Below are 25,904 nucleotides of genomic sequence, written 5' to 3'. Positions count from 1 at the left end.
TCGGCTAGTCTTCCAACAGACTAGATGTAAATTCCTGTAGATCTTCTAGATTACAGCCCCCTCATCCTCAAACATTTTTCATATTTGCTGTGGCTAATGGGAGATGTATTCAAAAATATCTAGAGGGCATCATTTCAAGTAAGGCCTAAGTTAGCTTTGATGTGTAGAGGAAGAATTTTGGCTCCCACAGTTCCCTTAGTCTAACCTTTTTTTTGGGGGGGGGGGAGATAGGGATTGTCTTCGAGTCAGTGTTGACTCCTAGTGATTGTGCCTATTACAGTTTAACAGAGTTGGAAGGGACCCTATAGGTCATCTATTCCAACCCCCCCTCAAGCAGGAGATCCTACACCATTTCTGACAAATGGCAGTCCAATCTTTTCTTGAAAGTCTCAAGTGATGAAGCTCCCACAGCTTCTGAAGGCAACTTCTGTTCCATTGGTTGATTGTTCTGTTTAGGTGATGCCTAAACCATCACCGTTTCTAGCTGATGCTTTAACCACTACACCAAACTGTTTGAGGGACTGCCACAAAGAGGGGATCAAATTATTCTCCAAAGCACCAGAGGGAAGGACAAGAAACAATGGTTGGAAACTAATCAAAGAGAGAAGCAACCTGGAATTAAGGAGAAACTTCCTAACAATAAGGACAATTAACCAGTGGAACAGCATGCCTTCAGAAATCATGGGTGCTCCATCACTGGAGGTTTTTAAGAAGAAACTAGACAGTCTCTTATCTGAAATGGTATAGGTTGTCCTGCTTGAGCAGGGGCTGGACTAGAAGACCTCCAAGGTCCCTTCCTCATCCTACCCTACCCTATTTATCCCAAACGTTCCTCTCTGTTCTCTCTGTCTTTTTCCTTTCCAATCCAAATCAACATCTTTATATCGCGCGCGATTCTGTCTTGCTTTGGCTAACGACTGCCTTCGCGTCAGCGGTGAAGAAAAGCAGAAACCATGAAAGCAAATTAAACATTAAGTACGCGATGTGGGGGAGGAGGAGCCGAGCGGTTAGTCTAAACGACTCCAATCGAAGGCGGCTTCAGGATCAGAGAAAAGCGTTTCCGTTCAAAACGCCGGTTGCGTTTACTGCAGTTAGAAAAGTTAAGAGCGCCCTCGTCCCTGTCGCCTTCCGCCGTGCGGTGCGCCAGCAATTAAAAAAAGAGCGCCGCCTCCTCCTCGCTTTTCGACGCTTCAAAGCAGGCACACAAATGCGCACTCCAAGCGCAAGGCTAATCCGTAAAAGTAAAACGATCCTGAAAAGCTTGTCCTGCGCAGGAATGTCAGAGCAAATATTGCAAACGCGACGCACACAGAAGAACGAAATGATTTTTTTTTTTTTTTTTTTTGGCTTGCGGTTGGGGGTCCGCAATTTGCAGCTCGCCCCCTACGCAAGTTTTGCAATTATAAGGCTGCGGAAAGGACCAGCAACTCTCCCGTCGAACAATGCAACCTTTTAGAATAATTATTCATAAAAGGTAGCCGCGCATTCTTGGCGATAAAAATGCGGCTGTTTTAAGACCGACGGCTCTGAAAATTCAGCAACAGCAAATTGCACAGTCAAGATGAATTAAATGGGAATTTAGAAATACCAAGAGCCGGCTGCTGCAATTCCAGAGCAAAGCAAAAAAAAAAAAAAAAAAAAAGGCGGGGGGAGGGGGAACGTGTTTGCGCGCGAGAAAGATCAGAGAGGAAAGAAAATAAGGAAAGTGAAGGAGAAATGGGGGGGGGGGGGAGAGAGAGAGAGAGAGAATGACAAAAGTGTTGATTTATTGCAGGAGCCGCTGGTCATTTCCATATATTGAAATGCGCCCAAGCGGCCAGCAAGGCAATTTTCTTCCAGGAGTTGCTATTGCAGCCGCCGCCGCCGCCACCGCTGCGCCTGGCCAGGGTGACTCCCACGTGACATCGCATTTCCCCCCCCCCTTTTTTCCCTCCTTTCTTCTACTACATCTTTACACTACGATTTCCCAGGAGGAAGTGTGGTGGGATTAGCTTCACGTGCGGCCGAAGAAGTGAGGCCGGCCTGATCTCGGAAAGGAGGAGGAGGAAGAGGGCGAAGGCTGAATGGCGGAGACAGGTGGGCTCGCCAAGGAAGCCGCTTGTAAATTTCTTCCCACCTTCCTTCGCCCGTCCTCCTTTGTGTCTTTTCGCACAGAGAAATCCAGACGTTGTTTAGCCCCAGCTTACCCGCCTTTCCTCGGAAGGAAGCCCTTCAGAAGTCGCTGCCATTTGACCTTGGGCGGAGGGCGCCTTTAGCCTGGGCGCGGTGGGTTTACTCGGGAGTAAACCTTAGCGAGTTTCGCCGGTAGCTTCTCCTGGAAGCGGGCGCCGGCTTTTTTAAGCTAGGGCAGATCCCCGTGTAAGGACGGCCGCGAGCTTTCTGTTCGTTTCCTCGGGAGTAAGGCTGGGTTTGCTTTCAAATAGGCAAGGGCGCATTTCTTGTGGGAACAAGGATCGGGAGCCGGAACGTTTGAGGAGCCCCACGCGGGTGCTTCGTAGGGGCTCGTTTCTGAGCAGGGTGCGAGGTCACCACCTTTAAAAGGCCGCCCCGTTACTCGTGAATTGGTTCCGTTTATTCTCGTTCTCATCCCTCCTAAATGAGAGTTTAGCTGTATGGGGATTTTTAATCATATTATAGAGAATATTTGGGGACGGGGGTGGGTGGGTCTGACGTTATATTTTTTTTTCTTGCGTGGCAGTGGAAATACAAGAGTTGTTCAAACGATTATTTAGCAGCATCAAGTGCTTTTATGTCTTCCTTTTAGAGTCCAGTAGTTACAATTTTAGAAATTTAATTTTTAACGTTCTTTTATTGTAGATTCACTATTAAATTGTTATTTACATGAATGTCCGGCTTTGTGTGTGTCTACTTGAAAGTAAAGCCTACTAAATTCAATGGCTTTTATTTCCAGGTAAGTGTAAATAGATTTCCATCCTGTTGCTGGCTTCTTTGTACAAGTTTACCTGAGATTCAGTCCAGCTGAAGTTCTGCATAGATATTCAGTCTGTCTTCAACTGAAATCCTAAACACCTAACATAGTGGGCCTGGTTTTAAAGAAAGTATACTCTTTTTACATACTTTTTTGAGGACAAGCCAGGTTATCCTGAAGACTTCCTTTTGAAAATGCAGTCCTGTTGGCAAGTTGATAATAAAAAACATTTGCATTTAAACAAGACTTTTGGCAGTTTGAGCTCACATCAAATTGGACTGCATAAATAATTTGCAATTTTAAAATAACTCCCCCCCCCAACTGGTTCAGTTTTCTTCTCATTCCCAGTTCTTAAAACAAGTAAACAAATAAGCAAGCAACATTTCTAAGAGCAAAGTAGAGTGGGTGGAATTATATAAAAAAACATTTAAGGTTAGAGCAGGTGGGATGAATGCAATAAAATGCAATGCAGTTTGCTGGACAGTGGATTCTGCCTGCCAAAAAGCTTTTTGCTATTTTCTCCCGAGTGGTGGTGGGGTGGAAGTATGTCATGAATAGCTTATAATACCAAATCCTATGGGGAGGGGGGGAGGTTGTAGGAGGAAGGAATGGTAGAAAGGAAGATTTCTCAGAGGTGAGGGGGGATCACATCACAAGTAGATTTATGGTTGCATAAGAAGCTGGATCATTTCCATATATTGAAATGTGGTGTTCTTTGCACACATTGCCCGAGCCCTTGGAAAAAAGAAAGGGAGGAGAGGAGGAATAAAGCAGAGGGGGGTGCATTGGATTCTGCCTTGATCAATGTTGACTGTGAAGCCAGGAGGAGGAGGAGGAGGACTCTGCGGCCTGGGGGAAGGAAAACCCTAGGCTTGCACCAGATGGAACAGGGTCTAGAGGCAAAGGTCAAGGTTAGCTCAGGCTGCTATTGAATCTGTGGCTGCCTCAAAGATAGCTTTTTGCCTTGGAGGCACCCACTGGGGCTTCTCAAAATCAAATCTAATAGAAAAAGCAGTCTGAGAATGAAATCACTTCATCTGAATGCTAAAATTGTTATTTGGCTACATTAAAGAGACAGAATGAGAGGGGAAGGATGGAGGGAGAGACCACTCACATCTTTCTTTAGCAGTGTGCCTGGAAAAAAAAAGGATTCTCTTGTGTGCACAAGCTCACACTTGCATATACACTGAATATGTTGATGGCATCTGCAGATTGCAAGAATGACAAAGAAGGGTGTGTTTTGTGTATAGATGGATCAGATTTAAGATGATTAGGAAACAAAAATGGACTGTATTTTCATACAGTACAATTGTACAGTACCTGTACAATTCAGTTCTGTTACAATTCACATATTTATGAATTGGATTCCTCTTAGGCACCAATTACTAGCATTTTAGATTTGGATTAGGTCTGAAAGATTTAGTAATCAGGATAGGTTAAATATATACTACTACTTTCAAATACGTAGAATTGAAGAGTTCTATTTTTATATTAACATCTGATAGACTTCTCTGCTCATGAGAAGTTTTCTTTACACTGTTTTAGCTGCAGAGATTACATTCTTGCACAAGTTTCGGTTTGAGAATTCCAAAGGAACCTGTTACATCATGGCATAACTTCTTCCATGAACATTTGTGAAACGCTGCTAGCAAATAAGATTCCTTTATTGATTTGTTCATATACCCATTTGTGCACATTAAAAGCCTGCACATGTCAATTCATAAACATAGCCATTTGAGTTTTGCAAGGCTTTTAGATTGGCTTCATGTATTTATTTACTAGATTTACTTCTCACCTTTCATTTGGAATTTCTAGACCATGCTATGCCATAATGTGGTTTGTTTGGGTCTCTCTGGTCACAGTGTGTAAACTCAGCTAGTATGGTTTGTAAACCATGATTAAAGGTTTAGCGTGAGGTATTGAACAAGCAAAATGAGGTTTAGTCAACAACCAATTATTAAAAGGCTTGCAACCTAACTCTGTGAATCCAGTTTTATTCCAAGGCAAGATGAAGCCAGGTCACAAATTTTATTAAAATTCATACAACAAATCAACCAGAATGTTTGTAATTAGATGACAGCCCTTAGTTGGCTTGTACAGGCTGGTTTCCTTTTATGGCATACGTAGGATTTCAATCAACCAGTTACCTTTTGTAATATGACTCAGGTTTGTGAAAGGATTGCATCACTAGAATGCAGTACGTTCCCTTGTTCTGACTCTTCCTTTTAGAATTTCTGCAAGCAGACCCATTTTTAATACCATCTGCCCATGAACAAATGTACAGATGCAAATGTACAGATCAACAACTGCCATGATTTACATGAAACATATTTTTAAATTCCCAGCCAGATACAGTTCCAAAGTAGGACTTCTAGCTCTTCTGAGATCAAATGGCAGCCATTGTAGGTTAGACTTGAGGACTGCATAATAGGGGTTAATGAATTTGGAATTAAATGATCATCCTAGCTGGATAGAACTGCTCAGATGTTTTAATATGCAGCTCTCACTGACAGCTCACAGATACAGATAATATCAAGCAGCCTCTAGATTGAATAGCTGTATGCAATTCTGAAAAGTGAGGGACAGGAGGTAGGTGGCATTATTTTGGAGAGAGGGGGAGGTTGAGAATACTAACTTGCAATGTTTGTTTTCTCTAATAATCATTCCCTGCAATGGAACTTGGGGTGGGGTGGAAAAATGGAGGTAGGAGATCCACCTGGAATGTAGGTATGGCGGCAATTATGTTTTGTTTGCCCTAATGGATTTTATCTTGCCATTCCATTTTCAATAATTTGGAAAACTATGATTTTTTAATTGTTAGCTATTTTTGATATTATATTGTACTTAGTTACTTTTTCTCACATTATGGTTATCTCCAAAGTGTACTTCTGCTTTTTTTGATTCTAAATAAAAAATGCTTGAAGCTAAAACAAAGTGCAGCTGTCCACATATTCAAGAATGGTAAAAACCAGAACAAAACCAGTTCATATAACTTTAGTTGCACAATGGTTATACTGGATATTGGTATTTATTTATTGGTCTTCAATAATCATGCTTCTCTGGGCAGAATACATTGATCCTAATTAAAATGTGTAAAAGCCAATAGGAGGGAAAGCACAATAAACCAGGCAATAATAATTTGCTATAGGAATGGCAATAAATACTGCATAAAAATAGCAATAAATAACAGTGAAATTCTAAAAAGATCAGATTTTTTGGGGGGGGGGAACATTTCATAGATCTTGGACTTTATTCTAAGAGCAGTTCTAATTTGGAAAAGTTGTTGACAGTTTTTATCAAGATCGTATACTATAAACACATTGTTTTGGCTATACTAAATCATCTTGAAGAATCTATTTGAATGCCCTGAACCAATAGAACATCCTTCCGCAGGACTTCCATAATACTTGAAGAATTTGTGTATGAAGTAATTCTTAACATCAGATACAGTCATTTAATAGTACATTTTCTCTGGCTTTGGGATGGTAAAGCCCTAAAATATTTCAAATAAAAATATTTGAAATGCATATCACTTGGTGAGCATCATCTTAGAAGATACATGAAGAAATGCTGGTTTTGAGATGGTATCAAAAAAAAAATGCACCTATCATTCCATGTAAATGATAATTGTACCTATGCACAATTATATGCCAGTTGTCTATTCAATGGTATTTCAATTAGCTGACCCTTTTATTTCTTGGTGTTTGCTTGAATCCAGAGGTGCATCACTTGAAAAGCAAATACTGTATTTGGAATGATTCTCATACCCCCTTCAGAAAAATGCCTTTTGTTTTCATAGAAAAATGTTTTTAAGAAGCATGGTAGATGTCAAAGAGGAGCCAGAATTGTGGAGTCTCTCAATCTTATCCATCACTCAGAAAGCAAGCTAGGCCTATGAATATATTAAGATATCATGTGGCTTGTTTAGTTTTGGCTTGGTGTGTTTTGGAGTCCTATTAACTGGTTTGTGGCCTAGTTTTAGCCAATTGTGGTTTGTTCAGAGCAGGATTAAGCAAACAACAGTGAACAAGGCAATATGTACAGTTGAGGAGGAAAAGAACTCAGAATTTTCAGTGCTTATTGTTACCTTTGTCCCATGCAGACCTGTGCTCTCAGTAGGGAGTTTAGAAGTTAAATATTTAAGCATCTTATAATGTCATTCTCTTTCCATCCTTTTCTCCCCAGTCTTGTTCTTAGCTGTAATGTTGTTGTTTTTTAAAAAAAGCTACACATACATAAAACAATCCTCCTAGATGAGGGTGTAAAATGACATGATAGACTGGCCTATAACAATTTTTATTATTTGATAAAGAGGAGGATGCCTCCTGATCCATTAGATGGCGGCGTCATGTTAATACATTTCAGGCAATTTTTAAAATGGATATTATGTCTTCAATAGACCGTCAAGGGTGTGAATGATATTGTGATACTCTGTGATGTGTGGAGAGCACTGCACTATAGAGCATCAGAGACAAAAGTTATTGCAAATCTGCTTATATCCTTTACTCTTAGATAAGATAGCTGTGTAAATGCTGTTCCCCCCCCCAAAATCTTTTGGAATAATGACCTGCAAAATTTTATATTGATAAACAAACTTCTATTAATGGCTCGCCAGAGGAAAGCAGAGAAAGGGAATGGCTCAGAATTTTTGTCTCTTGTTTATATTCTATCTTTCCAATATACATCATTAGGGCAACAAACAGAAGTGTTATTTAAATTTCTCGCTAATACAAGAGCAAATGACCAAAATCAACCAATCCAGTCTTGGGCTATAAAAATAAAAAGATATAGCCTTTAATTTGTTTTAGCAGTAATGAGATTATGGCGCCATGGGCAAATACAGCTAGATTTTTACGAGCAGGTACATTAGACAGAGAGATTGAGAAATAGTGAAGGGGAAGAAGTTTTATTTCTTGTAGGGCTGGACAGCTAAGACAACCTTAAAAGTGACTAGGTTAATATGCAAATATATTGGCTGAACCTGTAATTTAAAGGCAATCATAATATACTATAGATCTTTCCCGTTGATCTGAATATAGTGACGTGTTTTTTTAATAAATGCAAATTAGCTTGTAAATAAATTTTGTAACATAGAGGATGGGTAGATTGAATAAGGGCTTTTAGTTTCCTCACATAACTTCATAGAGATCCCCTTCTGGTAAATTTCTTTGTACTTTTTCCCTTCCCTAGCATTTTGGACTAAGCCAATTTTTATACTTATGTTCTGTTCCTTCTGAAAATAACATTTTGTGACAAAAATACTGATGGATCTTAGATTTGAAAGAGGTTTTTTCACATAACGCTTTGCCTCCTCTTCCGTGGACAGCTTGTGAATACAGCAGGGGGCACCACTGACATATAAATTACTCAGAATGGAAGTGCTTTGGCTGGCATCCTTCTACTTGAAGGCGGAACCATTGAAACCAGTTATCTCTCGGCGATTTGCATATTTATGGGGCCTCCTGCAGTTTTCCGTGATTGCTTTACAGTCAGGAAAGGTAACTGCAAAATATAGATCCTCTGCTTTAAAGGGGAAAAAAATGAAGAGATCATACCCAAGCAGTTGCTCAAATACATTGCTAATCTTTGTAAAACCTGCGCCATGAAATTTATTTACCAAGCATCTCCCTCTGCTCCATTTTGCATTAGAAGTTGCAGTAGATAAGAGCTGAGAAACCCGAAGTGCATGATTTTTGCCAAAAGTGTCATGCAACAAACGCCAAGAATTTCCAAGACGATAATTAGCCCAGTCACATTCCGTATGTGTATAAATGTTAAAGAGGTTACAGTCCCAGAAGAAAAGAAATGGCATCCGACAGAGATTGCTCACTGGGGTTGTGCTGTTTGCCTTTAGCTACAGCCTTCAACAAGATACAAATTCTAGTCTGCCATGTGCATGAAGATTTCTGAAATTCAGAAGAATTTCTCCTTTACTCAGAGCAAATCTTCAATTCTGTCCTCTTTAAAGAGTTGGATTCAGGTTTTATCCTAACTGGAAAAGACAAGATCCAAAACAGTTTGCTTTTGCTATTCTCTTGCCCCTCCCTCAAAGATTCCCACAATGCTGGGAGGGTGATGACTGTCCAAAGACCCACATAGTTCAGGAGAAGCAGTTTCACGGTGCTAAATGCAGCATGTTGCACAGAGATGAGAAAAAAGCTGCATTTGTGGAAATTTGCCTCTTAGAGCTTTTTTTTTAATTTTTTTTAAGAACCATTACATTTTGTCCCTGATCCTGCTCTCCCTTTCTCAAAAGGAAAATTGAGCCTTTTAAAAAATGTCTGTTTGGCCATTTAATCCTTCCATTTAAATCTAAATATTTTAGTGCAGTTTTTTTCACATTTGACAACTTTAAGGTATGTGGTCTTTCAATTGTGAGTTCTGAGTTGAAGCCCGCACATCTTAATGAAACCCCTACATGCACACAGAGTTTAGCAGGATGTATGCACTAAGCCATGATGAGGACTGGTGGTTTTGCCTTACCAATTTATGCAAATCCGGTTTTTGTGATTTAAAAAACGTGTTGTGTACTTACAAACATCATATCTGGCAAGCGCTCGACTTCTTTGAACAAAGAAAAGTTACAGAGGTACAGTTCTTAGTAAGCAAAGTTAGACCCTCCTTGTCTCCAGACATATAGATTAGCTTCAATTTCTAAATGTAGAAAGTGTAATCTAAATATATTGGTGTTTGAAAAAGTCTGAATTACTCCCTTGACCTGACAATCTTCTTCTACCAGTCATCTTGCAGGCAAGAAGCACTTAGGAAGAAAATCTGTTCTTCAAGAACCTTGGAATTTGGGAGGATTACTTGAAGAAAAATGTGATTTGCTGAGCAACTGCTACTAAAAAAAGGTCTGTTGGACACTGGAAAAACAACAAAATCCTGAATATTGTAATACCTGTGATGAAATGTATGATCCAGTCATAGTTTAAGATTATTGTAGAACTGAAGGGGGAGATAAAATCTGATGAAAAAGATTATGAGGAAAAGTTACATTAGATTGGGCAACCCATAGAACTCTAGACATTAAAGAACTACAGCTTCTAATGTCGTACTTGGTTTTATTATTGATTTTATTAACAAAACTTCCTACAGTTAATAGATTTCTTCTAATGTCAATAACTTCCATATCAGTTTAATTTTACTGACTGGTGTGACAGAGGAGTAAAAATTAAATAAAATCTGAACATAACTCATCAGTCATATATAATGACCCACAAATGGATTTACATACCTATTTTTTGCAACAATATTAGAACTACAGTTATAAGAAGTTACTGGATTCTAGCAGGTTGCATGTTTGCACCAATTCTTTCTTATTTGTTTTCTTATTTGTTTAATTTATATAGCCACCCATCTCAAATTTATGGCCCTGGTTAGCTAACACGATGATGTAAGCTGCCCAAAGTTGCCTTGCAACAAGACAGGTGGCAAACAAATTTAATAAACAAACGCATAAATAAAATAGATAGTTTAAAATTATTTAAAAATAAAAAATAAAAAAAGCAAGCATACCTTATAGCTTCAGTCTGCTGCAGAGATCTGAGAAAAGCTGCTCTATGGTTAGAGACTGAACAATTTTTCACAACTGTTGAGTGCCAGGAGTGTCAAGAATTTTGGTATTAAGGCTTTTCCGCACTGCAGCCTTAAGCTGCTTGTCTCCCATGCATAAACTGGCTGAAAATGAAGTTGGCTTAAGAAACCCCTTCTGGATTTCAAACTCTGCCTCAGCTTTGGCCAAGGTGAAGGCCTGATGTTCTCTCTTCCAAACAGCCTTCAGGCTGCCATTACTGCAGCTCCTGTTTTTTAAAACATTCTTCTCCTAGAAGGTTAAAAAGAAAAGGATAAAAAGATTTCTGTTTTACCTTTTTTTTCCTGTCAAAACTCTGTCCCTTTTTTTAAAAAAAGTCCATCCTTTACCTGTTCCATCCGTGAACTTGTACAAAACAAGAAAAGCCCACTTTTTCATTGTTCCACTTGTTAAAAAAAAGTCACTGCAGAGGCAGTGACCATTGAGAGGAGGTGGGGAGGTACCTTTCCTGCCAGCAGCTCGAATGGAGAGGCCTGCCTGCAGTGAAATGAAGTGCAGCAAGCATTACTTGAGTTGGCATAAGCCAGAAAACATTCCTGTAAAGTAGAAGATAGTGCTGCGCATTCCTGCTTTCAAGGACTGGTCAGTGGCCCACTTGTGGGCGAAGCAAGTTGGTCATATGCATCAGGCCTTTGACTTAGGAGAATTTGCATCAGATTTTCAGCCTTGCAGCCCAGTGAATAAACAACTTCACAGGGCTGTGTTGGAAGATAATGTACAATTTTGTTTTTGTTGAAGGAGTCCTTTAATGATTGATAATCTAGTTATTTTTAGAGTGGCTAATAATAATAAAAAAATTACCTGAATTTAAAGGTGGATGGGGGAGGGGGAAGGGAATTGATTTATTATATGATTCTTACAATGAGGGGTCTGTGGTTCTCCCTGAGCTGGGTTGTTTCCTTGTAGATGTTTCATTACCCAAACTAGGTAACATAATCAGTGCATTGATATTATGTAGTTTGAGTAATGAAACATCTGCAAGAAAACAACCCAGCTCAAAGAGGACCAAGGACCCCTCATGTCAAGCCTGGATGTTTTGGCTATAGTTTCAAGAAGAGCCTTATTAGGTATGATGAAAAGTGTAGGCAAAAACCTCTGAATGGAATCAATTTAAGGAAGCCTGAAACAACTCATATCATAAAAAGTTTTTTATTACCACTTTTAATTGTAATACATGTATGTCAGCATTCTTCTCAAATACACACATAAGGGTTTAACCCAGTACATTAAAACCCTTATTTTAAAGAACAGAATTTGGATATACAGCTGTTTCTTAAAGGCAGCTAAGCATTTTCTTTCATTATAAATATAATTGCATTATTTTTTATAATGTCAGTGCACATGTTGCAGGAACAAATACTTAGGGAGAATTCTAAATCTCTGCTTGAGTAAGTGAGGTCAACATTATCACCCTGAATTTCAATTTGATATTGAAATATCTAATTCTTTAAGATAGATATCATGGAAGCACAAACAGGCAGTTCCAAGTGTTGAATCAGAGATCTGCCTGATGTGTGACCCATCAAGCTAAATGTAGCTTCATCATGCAGGACAAAGCAAGTGAATGAATAAATACATGGTCTGTATTAAGCTCCTGGCAAGCTACTATCCATGGCTGGGAGGCTGCATTTAGCTTGGTGATTCTGTTATGCAAATGTATTATATATTATGTTGCTTTTTAAATTTATTGTGCTGCTGGCATTAGAATAGTGTAGTATAGAGTGGCAACATGGTGTTTTCCACATGTTTTGAACTACATTTCCTACAATTCCTTGGCACTGGCTTTATTAACAGTTACTGATAGGGATCAAAGGATATGTCTGGAGAGCAGAACAATTTTGTAAGGCATAAGGTGGAAAACTCTCTATACAATTCCCTCTCAGTGATAAAACTCATGGGTTTTAGCTACTATCTCTTAGTTCAATCTACTTTACAAGCATATTATGGGGACATAGTGGGTAAGGCACAATCCCACACCAAAAAAAACAACAACAACCCCCCCCCACCAAAAACAAACCTAAAAGCTTGGGTGGCAGCACTGCATTAAAATATTGGTGTTTGTGTTTGTGTGGGTATTGTACTTCTTTATTAATTTAGAACTAACACTGCTCAGGGATCCCAGAGTTGGAAAAGTCAGTTAGTTTTAGGGTGTGTCAAATTTTTCAACTTTCAATTTCCAAACATTAGGGGTGCTCAAAAGTTGTGACATGCCTTGGGGATTGTAAAGATATTTTGGTTATTTTAATATCATTTAGATGTGCTTGATAAGTAATTACATAAATATTCCAACATTTTAACATTTTTTTTGTTTCATTAGTCCAAACTCCTGCTCTGTGCAGGAATCCCAGTCAAAGCTTCCCATGTAGATGGCTTTCCAATCTCCATCTGAAGAAGTGCAATAAAGGGGATCTCCCACCTCCCTTAGTAATGCATTCCATTGACAGATTACTTAATAGGAGGTTTTTCTTAATGCTTAACAAGAATCTGCCTTCCAGAAACTAAAGACTAAACTAAAGTTCCCTGGGACAATAAAAAGCAGGTTGGCCTTCTTTTGGGCGATACCACTTAGTTACCCAAAAAGTGCAATTGTATCTCCCTCAGTCAACTGTTTTTCCTGTAGCTCCTGGACCTAAGCAAATGCAAAGTTGGGAAGCTTTTCAACTTGAATTCCTGAGATGAAGGACAAGATGGTGCTGTGCCTCCCTCCCTTGTATAAGAGCTGATTGAACTGGTAAATGAATTGCTGATAATGGGCCAGCTTCTGATCCATTACTTTTAAAAGCAGCTTTGTATTTGAGGTGACATTGAGCAACAAACATGCCACACTGTTCTCTTCAGTGTTATCTGAAACAACAACCTCCCTCTCCTTGATCCCAGTTGTAATCTAGCTCTTTGTCTAAAATTTTTAGAAGATTTATCAAAAATCTGGTTCACGTGATTTTCCGATCTGAAATGTAGTTTGGATTTTGCATGTCATATAAACCTAGCTATTGTAAGCCAGGGTTTATGATTTAACATGCTGTGTGCATCTTTATGGTTTACTCAATAATTGGATTAGGCCAACCACACCTTAGCATGATGTCTGAACTGATCTCACAATAGCTCAGTAAAGGAGCACTTGTTTTGTATTCTGAAATTCAGTGACTGTAATCTCCAGTGAAAGGATCAAGTGGCAAGGACCTTTTCTTATCTGCTATTTATACCTGCACAGATCATCCTGGCTATACCTGACCAGACATCCAGCTACTCTTTTATCATTGTATGCTGGCCTTATCTATGACCCGGAAAAAACCCTCAATAACTTCATTTATTTATTATGGTATTTATACTGCTGATAACTTTATTCCAGAATATAACTATAATATAAATATAACAGAATAACTCCCCCCCCCCCGTTTAGGCCATTAAAGTGCCATGATGGATAAAAACTTTATTATGCTTTCTCAAAATGTGCTGAAAGATTCTTTTTAAGAATATAAAAGGACAGTCCATTGAAAAATGTAATTGCACAAAAGTTGCCATGAAAAGTTACACTTACGATGTTTGATTTCTGATGGTTCCTTCAGTGGAATTCATTAGCTATACATAAACCAGCTTCAGAAGCAGTTTCCATGGCAAACCACACAAGGATAGGCAATTTGAACCAGTGGGACTGTTCCTTAAGTATAGCTATGTAGTATGGAGCAGGGGTGAAATGCTACCGGTTCGGACCCGTTCGGGAGAACCGGTAGTAAAAACTGCTACCAGTTCAGCCGAACTGGTATTTCTGACGATCAGCTGGGTGATGATCAGCTGTGATGTGCTATTTATATTAGCTAGAATTCTCAAATTTCCTAATCTAAATCTAAATCGTGTGGCACAGTGGATTCCCCCCCTCACTATTCTACTTACCTTTGCAGACTCGGAAGGCTTCAAAATATTCCTTTTTTAGTGCTGCGTGGGCATGCCTCGTGCGCATGTGCGCGCAAAGCGTGCGCTCAGTAGCAGATTCACAGATTCACAGAATTGGTAGCAGACTTCAGAGGATTTCACCGCTGGTATGGAGGCACATATTCTTTCAATCTAGAGTTGTTGGCCGACTGGCTTCAAGTTCTAAACTCCAGAACCTTTTCCCTTCAGCTCCTGTCAGGCTGGAAAGTGTTACACAGTCCCAATATGGCTAAAGTGGAATTGGAATTGGAACATCAGAAAATCACTAGGTTGGAAATGATTGCTTTACACTGCAAGAGGGGTCTAGATTCTAGAAGAACTTGCAGCAGCCAACTTGCCAGTGGCCAGCTTGGGAGGAAATCTCCACTTGAAATCAAATAGATCTCCTTCCCACACAGAAAGATGCTGTCTGGATCAGATCTGAATACTGCAAACTTTAGCAATTTTTTTTTATTGAATTTAGTGACAAATCACAGTAGAAAAATCAACAATAAATACAGGTCTATATGTTTCATCATATTTATCCTAAAGCAAGCTTTCCTATGGTTGGCTTATCTCCAAGCAAGGCCTTAGGATTTCGTACTGCAGCTTTTAAAATCTCTTAGCTAAACATCCTGATGGGTTCATGCCCTATAAACAGGGGGAAAGAGCCAGTTTGAAACTGCCGTATGCAAAAAACCCACAGACAGGCAAGCCACCAGAATATAAAGTGACAGCAAATATCACTCCTTACTACTTGCACTGATGATGTTACCTAGTTAGGGTAATGAAATGTCTGCAAGAAAACAAGCTCAGAAGAGCACCAAGGACCCCTCAAAAGATGTTCTATTGACGTTATGTCCAGTAATGAAGTCTTTTCCAGTTGCATTTTGAATCAGGATAATGGATTCCTCTCTTTCCATTAAGCAAGGCTCAGAAAGGTCCTTTTGGGATTCCCCCTTCACGGTGTTTGTTTTTGGAGGGAGAGTTTGCTGTGTGTGGGCAAAACAATAATCAGAAAGAGAAGATACAGCAATCTTTTCCTGGTAAAGGACCTGCTCATAGAACCCCCAAATCAGAGCTGCTCACCTCTGGCCTGAATGTCCCTAATGCAAGCATGGGATTCTCCAGTGCCTTTTGCTGCAACTCTTTTTCTGCCAAATTGCTTACCCACTTTTCGATCTTTTAATAAAAGGTTTATTTTATAAAACCTTTTATCTTTTAATAAAAGATTCCTCCTATTACATGGATCTTTGCTTGGAAATAATAGGGATTTCTTCTCTACCCTGTTATGGCAATCCACTGCCACTGTTGGGGAACAATAAAGATTCTTATGTATTTTATCTGTCACACAACAATTCTGCAAGGCAATTGGCTATTGAAGATCTCCATCTTTAACAGAAACTCTTGGTTCACCCTGGCGAAAGGAAGTGATTAGCCATCACACCCTTCTGAGAGTGAAGAGGAAACGTGGCTGACAATGATGGGAACTGTAATTTAATGTATTTGGAAGGCACTAGGGTGGGAAATTTAATTTTGCTTTGACATGCTTTCTTCACTGTCGGGACAATTCTACACACATATATGAAAGAATATTACAAGATTATTTCTTCCAAAGCAGTTCAATCCTACCCTCTGAAAATCTGAGTTCAAGCCCTCCTCAGAAGTAAACTACTAAATTTTGAAGTTATTTACTTCTAGATAAGTCTTAATGCCACATATAGAACTATAGGTTTAGGAAACTTGGATTCACTAATGAGCAGCAAATAAGAATTGGGTAGATTCACTAGACCTTGCTGTGATCCATTAGCTTGTTTACTAGGCAGGCGAGATCAAGACCAAAGCTTTTAGGAAGAAATCTTCCATGTTTGAAAAAAATGAACTAACAGGTAAGAGCATACCAATTTCTTCTCTTCTGTACTCCAAATCAACATGACCATTTGTTTCAGTCCTATGGACCTTTAAAAAGATTGTAGCCAAATCTGAGAATAAGAAATGTGCTTGCAAGTAAAATATCGCATTTGAAAAGTTTTTCCAATGGTAGTGATGGTGGGTGGGGAGAAGAATACTGAAATTACGCTGTCTTTAATTTATTTGAACTCTTACTGCAAACAGGTTCTGATAAAAGGCAGCACTTAAAAGAAGCCTAAATAGATTTTGGAATCCCAATGCTGAGATCTATAATCATAGACTTATGGAGGTTAGACAGAAGTCACCTGGCACCTGTTAAAAGTGCATTTTAATCAGTTAATATATTAGTCTTGAAAAGTCATGTTTAAAATGCTTTCCTATAAAATATATTTGAGACATTCCAGTTATTCCATTGCAGACTGATAAAATATTGTGGCTTGGACATCCCATATTAGAGGGGATCATAAGTGCTATCTATTCATAGCCTCCAGGGAATTAAGCTCAATGGTGTCACATCTCCCAGTAAAATAAGGAATTTAAGAAGTCCATCATTTGGGACTAGATTGCATTCTCCCCAGGCATCCTGTGCACAATGTATACCAAACATATTAATATATTCCCATGCACACATTGTAGAAAGAGCATGTATAGACTTGTAAAATGTAGGGGGGGGCAACTTATCAGAGTGTATCTACTGATGAGCATGCTATGTGGCAGGTCCCTTCTATACAAAAAACAATATTAATTTTGGAATCTGACCCAATCACCTATTAACAGCATAAAGGAATATATAGAGCAGGACTTTGCTAATGGAATTCCTAAAATTACAAACGTTCTGCAGTCCAATGCCATTTAGGTTTATTCAGAAGTGATACACAATGAGTTCAGTGGAAATTATTAGCCTTCAGAAGTTTCTCATTCCTTGAATGTGGCAAGACTTACAAGATTCATGGTTGATTTTACTGCAACTTTTCTGTTGCAGTAAATTATTTCCAACAAATACATTTTATGCATGTTCTCACAATGTAGAAAAATAGCTGAATGCTCCTGTTTATTCACATCCTGCTTGATAGAGATAAGACTTCTGGATATAAAGGGGTTAAATGGATGTATACATTTGTTGACATTTGTTTCTGTGATCGATTTCTTTGTGCAGCACCCAAGCCATATTAAACTCAGTTTTGCCTCTTGATCAGGGTTGGGGAATTTCTGGTCTCAAGATATTGTTGGATTCAGTCTCAGTTAGCACAACCAACAAGTGTGTTGTACTCTGTCTCAATCATATCTGTAGAACAGAGAAAGAAAGGTGTCTGGAGCATGCCCCTGAGGGGTGGGGGTCTCTGCAACTGCCTTCTTAATTTTGTCTTCCAAATAAAATGTTATTAATGTTTCCTTTTTTGCCAATCAAGCCTCATTTCTAATTGTTTCTTCCTACAGTAAAAAAAATGAAAGTAAGATTTTTTTTGGGGGGGGGAGTGTTAGGTGGCATTTATTTGGGAATTAAAGACATACAAACACAGGTAATATAAAGCAGAAAAAAAGGAAAAAAAATACTGATAGTTAACATGAAAAATTTAATGAAGCACAAACAGTGCTAGATTCCAGTCAGGATACAGGGCTCCAGATTACATAGCTGGGCTTGCGAGACATACTGTATCACTAACCAGGCAGCTTTACCCAAGTGAATTGGCAAATCCTGCCTGCATGGTTAGCTTATAGCTCAGGGCATCTTGGCAATCAGAAACTTGGGCTAAATGCATAATGCATGGCCAAGTTAACTATAGGTAAGTCAGTAGTGTGAAGAAAATGTGTTCATGCACACTGAATATATATTTTAAATATGTTTTAAAACATAATTAGAGTGTAAATTCATTGTTTTTTTCCCCCACATGGTCTAAGCAAAAATAGGTCCTCTTCAATTTTTTTAAAGGAACATACTTGCTTTCGATTAGTATTCCAGATAGAGGGGCAAAAATATGCACATGCTCCTTATTTCAAGCATATTTTCAGTCATAAGCCTAAGAACAGAATTATTTGCCTGCTTTTATAATGGTGTATATTAAATGTACTTCCAAATGGATTTAACTCTGATTTGCACATATATTTCTTTGGAATACTCATTTTGCTTCTGATTCAAAGCACTTTTCTTCCAAGTAGGCTGCACTGACTTCAAAAGACTTCTTTCCAAATAAGCATGCTTGCTTGGAAGACAAACATGCTGAAAAAAATATCAAAAGATCTTTCATCTAACATACTGAAGTTGACGCTATTTTAGTTGGAAGCAGAAGGAATTTGTTTTGATTCCACGGGGCTGATTTCTATATTAGCTCACTGATAACTTTAGTTGTATTTTGTGCCTTTACTACCTCCCCTTTTTCTTTTTACCACAGAGCTGTGCATCTAGCTGCGTTTCTGTCATATTTCCTGCACCCTTTTGCCCATTTCACAATGTAATCCTTCCCCACCTGTTTCCCCTTACCATATTTTCTACCGGATGTATCTCACTACCCGTCTATAGGTTTGATTTCTTTCTCGGATCTTTTCATCTTATCCCAGCCTCCTTGTTTTACTGGGCGGTTTTTTCCCCCTCGCTGCCATCTAATCTTACTATTCATCTTCAACCTTCAGGTTGTCATTAAGGTAACTCCAAGTGGTGTCATTTTTCAGCCGCCAACATCTACTCGGACTGACTGCAAGGAAGGTAGTACTGGAGGAGGAGGAGACCGAGTTGCTGCGGTGGGATGGGAAGGAAGGAAAGGAGCAGGCATTTTGTTGATGCTGGGAAGCGCCTCTGCTCGCTGTCCCATTCAATGCGCCTTTTTCTTCCGTGTGGCTTTCGCTGAGCCCAGGGAGGACAGAAAGCTGGCAAAGGGAACCTAGGAAACCGGCGTTGCCTCCTCCCGCTGTTCTCCTCTCCTCAGCAATCTCTCGCTTGCCGGTTCTAGGGGGAGCCCTTGTCGTACGTGGAGGCGCGGGAAGCCGAGTCTCACAGCAGACTTGCAGGCACTGGCAGCCACAGGCCTGCTTCACTCTCCAGGACAGACCACAGCAGGCGCATCACCTCGGGGCCTGCCAGGTGCAGTGCCACCCACCCAAAACGTCCCCTTCCCCCGGAAAGGCCTTGCCCCTCCGAAGGTACGGAAGAGCCGCCGAATTCAAGGCGTCTACCGGGAAGTCGATTACACCAAGGTCAACGAGACACTGAACTTTCTAATAGCCGTATTTGGCATGGCTTCCGAGGAATGGCGGGCTACTAGTGGCTTCCCTGGCAGTAAAATCGCCACGATTCCCTCATCACCCCCCCCCCATGTACAGGTGCACGCCCGAAATTCAGCTGTCTTCCTGTCCAAAGTTCCCTTGACCAGAGAAGAAACTTATGGAGGGGAGTTCCAGTTCGAACCCCCTTCCATTCAGCGTCATTAACAGCTAGTTCGCAGGCGGCGCCGCTGCTGCCGACGGCCACTCCATCTCGCCCGCGGATCGTTTGATTCCTCGGGAAACTAGTCCTTTGCCTTTCTCCGGAGCCGAGGCGAAAGCGGTGTTATGTTTTGAAGCCCCGCAAGTGCTAGGAGGGGGAATCGATCTGCTGATTTCTGAGAGCCTCTTCCTTCCCTGTTCGGATCAGAAATCGTTTCTGGGAGGGCCGGGGTTGTGCAGGCGTATCCGAGAAGGGGAACACCGAAGAGGAGGTCTTTGAGCTTCTCCGGGTACGCGTTTGGCTGGAAGAAAACAGTTCTGTTGGGGTGACAGCAAGAATTCTACCCTGATCCTATGCCAATTGCTCAGAAGTTCTGTTAAGTGGCGTCAATAGTCGCGAGAAAAGCACGGGAGAATGTGTTTGGGGACAAATGCCCACTCCTTCCCGCGAGGCCTTGTGCTGCCCTCGGAAAACTCTCGGTTCAAAACGGGGCAGGTCTGCAGTCGAAACGTTTGTAGTGGTGTACAGATGGGTGGCAGTTCCGCCCGTCGGCTGGTCAAGTACTGGTAGCTTGCTGCACCCAACACAGCTTGTTGAGAAAGTGGGCGCGTGTGTCCGAGTCCGCGTGGAAGCTCCTACAAGACGGCCCCCCTTCAAGAACGAGGCGAGCGCGCCTGTTTCTGCGCAACTCGTTGGGACGCAGCTGTTTCGGCGCGTGGACAAAGCGCGGCCCGTGTCAAAGTTGGGTTTTTAAAGATAAGCGGTGCCTATTGGAAGGCGTTGTGACTGAGATCCTGGGCACGCTTACTCAGGAATAAGCCCCACTGGCCTTCGCTGGTCTTACTCAGGGGTAGGCCCCCGCAAGATGGACCTGGGCGTGAGGCGCGTTAAGGAGAGCGCCCCAAGTGGGCGCAGATTAGACAAATTCGACGCCCGGGCCCAAGAATGAGTGCGGGAAACGGAATTGAGAATCATTCATTAAAGATTTTAACCGGCCTCTCGAGCACTTTTCAAAAGTTCCTGTCCGCAAGCGCTCTCATACCAGAATTTTCTTCTGAGGAAACGCACCCAACAGACACGACTTTTCTCCTCTAGAAATCAGAAAGACCCGAAAAGTGCACAAGTTTGGCTGCCTGATGGCCTGTGCGTGTGTGTACGTTGTGTGCCAAGTTCGATTCTTTCAGGGGAGAGAATTGATCCGGGCCTTACGCGTGGCAGCAGGCTCCCTCCAAAGTTGAAATGGCTGGATCGATCCCCCCACCCCCGGCAGCCCTCTCATTCAAGACCGTTAAAAAAAAAAAAAGCAAAACAAAGCCACAACACAATCGATAATCGCACGAGTCACATCAAGCCGTTGGCTTCACCTTCGCACTTCTCTTTGTTGGCTTTCATTGCCTTCAACGGAATGGTTTGAAAGGTACTCGCTCTCTGCGAAGGGGGCAGAGAGAAAGAAGCGTTGGAAAGGACCTTCTGCCCGCGCGGACTTCGCCGAGTCTGGGAAAGGCCCGCGCGCGAGAGACGCCCCTCCCCCACCGCAAGGACGCACGGGGCCGCCGCCGCACCTCGCTCCGCTCCGCTCGCGTCGCCCAAGCCTGGCGCCAAACCCTTCTCGCCCCTTCGCGTCTCCCAACCCGCCTCCCGTTCCTTCGCCTCAGCTCTTCAACCGATCCACCCTCCACCACCGTGCTTAGCCTTCTCTTCTCTGTGCGGCTTTCTTTCTTTTTGTGGTTGGAAGGTGAACAGCAGAAAGTTCATTTTCCCCAGCGCGGGATTTTTCTGCTCTTTCCCCCTCTTGGCTGTAAAAAGGAACTCTTTCTCACACGTACATTAGGGCGGTGGTCGTTTTTAATTGCTGGTGATCGTTCCCTTGTCTGCTGCTGCTGCTTCTTCCTCCCCTCCCCTCCCCTCATGCCCTCCTCAAGCCCAGGGTATGCCCTTCTATCGCCAATTACCTAAGAAGGAGTCTCAATCAGCTCAATGGGACTGAATGTGTCAGACCGTCGCAGAATTCTTATTTGGCCTTTTTGACCACGGAGAAAACTCAATGAATCTTTTCCTATACTTTCCTTCCCTTTCACTACTTGTGGGGATAATTCTTCTCACTTTTCTTAAAATGAAGGGGTGTTTTTACTTGGGAGCCTTTTTCTAGACTTTCCTTCTCTTGTATATTGTGACCTGGAGTTGGAGATAAATGTTTTTTCCCCTTCCAGCTCCAATCCAGGACCTTCATGGTCAGTAATAGGTCCCCTACCTTAACAAACCATTAATTCTCTCTCTCTCCTCCCCCTCCCCCGGTGTTTGTTCCCCCTTCAGGATATTATAGATATAATCACAAACATTCCCTTTGTTTTTGACGGGGTCTTCTTTTTTTTTTCAAAAAATGTCCCACTTTTAAATTTATTCCGAAAATATTTTGGACAGTGCAGTTAGGGGGGTGAGTGAAAGGCTTCCGATTACTTATTTCACAAACCTTATTATAACTTATTTTTTCACAAACTTAATAATAACGACCTGCCACCGTATCCAAAGCTACCGTCTAGGTTTCGTCGGAGGACACCCCCCCCCAGCAAAGCAACAGGTGAACCTCCGTTCTCTGACCCCAGTTCCAGCTTTTCTAACAGACAAGATCAGCGCGTTTAATAGCTTGTTATACAATCCTCCCCTTCAGCTTGCTTAGATTAATTGTAAAGGACCAGGGTCTCAAGCATATTGGCAAAATGAGTTCTGCGATCCTATGCAATCTCTTTGGAAGCAAGTTCCACTGCGTCTAATGAAAAATCCCTTAGATTCTCTTAATAACAGAGTTGTATTTATTTACAATGGATTACATTCTTACAACCCGAGTGTGCCCCTGTTTGCTCAAGAGTGTCACTGAATTCAACGAGGGCTATTCAAATAATTGATAAAGTTGAATCTTTACATATTTTTCTCGTTATATACTAGTATGTTTTACGGAGCGAGGATTCCAACCAAGTGGGGAAAAGGGAGTCTTAATCCACAGAACATTTAGGAATTACGATGTTTTTAATCTTAAAAAAAATGTACCAGCTTCTATTCTTCGCTATAGTAAACCATATTAATTCAAATAGAGCTTCCATGATTCGAGGCAGTGTACCTCTGTTGCTAAAAGCAGACATATAATCAGCGTTGTCCATAGTTTTTATACCTGCTCCTTCCGAGGTAATTGCTTGTCCGGAGAATAATGGCACAACCTCTGGGCCTGATCCTACTTGTATAATTTTTAAGTGTTCACCTCTTAAAAGGTGAGGTAGTTATGTTCTCACTTTTGTCTGTTCTTTACCGCTGCTTTGCTTTTTAATTGTGCGTCAATTTGCTAGCAACTCTATGAAGATAAGAACACTCATTTGCAGTGGTATTTGACTTCTTGTTACATTTTACGGTCTCTTCCTTTCTCTCTGCTCGCCCCTCCCTTCTCTTTAAATTTCCCTCCTGGCTCTAATTGATTTTTTTAAAGGCTTACAGAACACTTTCTTTCGTATCAAGTCTTCTTGCTCCTCCAGCATGCCTTTCCTTTTTCTGCGGTCACTCCTGGGCTGTTGCGCGCCTTTACGCACGCCTCTCCCTCCCCGCGTCTTTTACCACTCCGCCTCCCTCCGGAGGAGCAGCAGCGTGTGCTTGGTGCCTAGGAGGGTAACCCCCTCTTCTCCCCCCACCACTGTCCATTGGCTTGCCCTGCTACGGCTCCCCCCTCACTCTTTTGCTTGATCATGTCCAGCCCCCGATGACTGTCCATTGGCGTGGCGCACAGCTTCCCTCCTCCCCTTTCCTCCAGTTTCGCCCTGCCCATGTTTTGTATGTCTCTGTCCATCCAGCCGCTTGACGTTCAAGTTCGTAGGGACGTCACGTCCGCACTTGAACTTGCAGCTCAGGGGGGCTTTTGCCATTTTTTTCATCTCTCTCTCTCTCTCTCTCTCTTCTTTTTTCCCCCTGTCTGTTTCTCCCTCTCTTGCACAGAAAGGAAAAAAAGAAAAAGAAAAAGCCATGACTGCTATCCCACAATTCATCTTCCCCGCGCCATCTTTGTATTATTTCTAATTTATTTTGGATGTCAAAAGACATTGATGAAGGTATTTTCTCTGGAGTCTCCTTCCTTGCTCACCCGGCGCTTCCCGATGTGATCCGAGCGAGAGAGCTCCGTGCGCGCCCGCCCGAGCAACCAACACCACAATGTCTCGCCGCAAGCAAGGGAAACCCCAGCACTTAAGCAAACGGGAATTTTCGCGTAAGTAAACCACCTTGCCGCTCTGCCTTTTACCTTTGAGCACACTCGCTTGCAAACTAACAATCATAATTCAACTATTTTTTTTTTATATTTTGCACATTTCAATCTTTGTTTGTGCATGCGTCTTTTTAATGCATTGGAAGACAAAAAAGCAACTCACCTTAAAACTCAGGCCCCTTGCCCCTCCCTCTCCTTTTGCATCGCTAGCACCTTCAGTACTTTTCAGAGAAGGTCCTTCTGTTCTTCGGCGCTTACGGCCGCTTGCTCTCTCGCTCAAAGTTCCATTTGTCTCTCCTCCCCCCCCATTGATTCTTCTATAGATATTTTGCCGGAAGAGAGCGTGTCTGGGTGCGCGCGCCTGCAGCTTACAAATGAATTGCAACTTAAGAAAGCACGCAAAGATACACATTTTTTTGTGTGTGCAAAGGACAGAGAAGAGGCAGGCGGCTTAAAGGAGGGGGTGAAAGTACGGAAGAAAGCGGTACATGTGTGTGTGTGTGTGTGTGTGGTTGAATCCGTGCACTTTCTTTTATTTTCACGCGGACAGATTAGGTGCTCTCCGAGCGCCTTGTCGTGTGACGACTCTCCCTTTTTTTCAAATCCGCTTTCCTCATTCCTTGCAAATTTCCCCCCCTTTTTTAGATGGGGGTGAAAGGGGGGACCATTTCTTTTGTCTCCACCATCAAGATAGGGGTAGTGGCGGTAAGAGATCGCCTACCCCCACCCTTTTCTGCATGTCCCGCTCCTTTTTCTTTCTCTCTCTCTCCTCTCCAACTCCGCACCGGGAAAGGGCAAGGAAGGGGACAGACGTGGTGTCTGTTTTTGGCCGGAGATCGGCTGCTTTTCTCTTCTTGCGCCGCCACGATTAGCTTTTCTCCCCTCCCCCCGTCAACTGCCTACTCTTACCAGCCTCATTTTACCCCCTCCTTTTCTCTTTCCGTCGTTAAGCCCCCAAACTCTTGCTTTGCAGAAACTTGGGTTAGCTTGCGTACAGCTAAAAATGTAAGCAGGATCGGAGTGTGTGGATATGCATGCGTGTGGAATTCCCCTCCTTTCTCTCGTACTATTTTTTGGAAGATTTTCAAAAAAAAAAAAAAGTGGAAGTGGATTTTGATTGGGAAAAATCTCGTGTCTGACTGTTTACAAGCGCCGCGTGTGCTGCGGAGTCGCTGCCAGCAAAACAGGCTAGGAGAAAAACGTATTGGAAGGAGAAGAAATTCGTACAATATATATACATGCACACATGCAAGGATTTGTAGATATTGTAAAAATAAATACAAGGTTAGGTGCAGCGTGTCAGCTCTGATCACAAGAAAGCGAGCATCAGTCTCCCCTAAACAATTAATTAGAACTTCCACCTCAGTAATTGCATTTTGATGTAAAGGTTGTATTTCCTTTTTTATTTAAACAAAATAGGGATTTTTGCAATGGCTCGGGTTTCGTCTTTCAGCCTTCCAGGCATGCGGTGTACAAAAGCTCGAGCAAAGCCGTGCTTGCTTGCAAACACAAAAGGGAAGTCTGGTCTGGACTTGAGATGGTTGAAGGCGGGCGGGCAAAGTCCGAGGGGGGGGAGAGAAGGAAGACATTAAATGTATAAGTTATATTTGCAAAATAAGTGGTCTTCCTTTGGTGTTTTGTTACTATTTTCCCCTTTAATTTTCAAGATTGGTTTTTCTTTTGGTTTTGCACAAAAACTTTGCATTTTAGCCTTCAGTGGTCCTGTCTCCCAATAATCGCTGCTTGCATTGTAATGTAAAATAATATCGTTTAGCAACACGAATGCTTAATTAAAATAGCCAACAAATGAAACATCGCTGTCCCTCAATTTCATGGATTATAATTGTCTTTCCAAATAAATACCTTGCACATTGCTTTTCTGTCCATTCCTACAATTATTTTT

At 41.6% G+C, this 25,904-nt stretch overlaps 1 protein-coding gene and 2 long non-coding RNA genes across 10 annotated transcripts in view; 2 read left to right on the top strand and 1 right to left on the bottom strand.

Moving 5' to 3' along the window:
* On the top strand, positions 1-9,983 carry LOC117671487 (uncharacterized). Its single transcript, XR_009622804.2, has 2 exons — positions 1-2,076; positions 9,669-9,983. It is a non-coding gene; the product is annotated as an uncharacterized LOC117671487 (long non-coding RNA).
* LOC132712103 (uncharacterized) lies at positions 5,094-25,512 on the bottom strand. 2 transcript variants are annotated; one of them, XR_015731578.1, is made up of 2 exons: positions 24,165-25,512; positions 5,094-14,682 (listed from the first exon to the last, which is right to left on the bottom strand). It is a non-coding gene; the product is annotated as an uncharacterized LOC132712103 (long non-coding RNA). The 2 variants fall into 2 exon arrangements; XR_015731579.1 differs by having other exon boundaries at positions 5,094-14,653.
* The window catches only part of BCL11A (BCL11 transcription factor A), a 222,148-nt gene continuing 216,053 nt past the window's right edge, over positions 19,810-25,904 (top strand). For 6 of the 7 annotated variants that reach the window (XM_087883296.1, XM_087883295.1, XM_087883294.1 and 3 more), the window contains exon 1: positions 20,086-24,004. In XM_087883296.1, coding sequence (XP_087739422.1) covers positions 23,950-24,004 — 55 coding nt within the window. In that variant the 5' untranslated portion in view covers positions 20,086-23,949. Of the gene's footprint in view, positions 20,051-20,085; positions 24,005-25,904 lie in introns of those variants that run through there. The other variant, XM_087883293.1, reaches the window with a different exon arrangement.

Source organism: Pantherophis guttatus, chromosome 1, assembly GCF_059756535.1.
Source record: "Pantherophis guttatus breed Tessera chromosome 1, ASM5975653v1, whole genome shotgun sequence".
NCBI classification, from domain to species: Eukaryota; Metazoa; Chordata; class Lepidosauria; order Squamata; family Colubridae; genus Pantherophis; species Pantherophis guttatus.
This window is presented reverse-complemented; position numbering and strand designations above follow the sequence as displayed.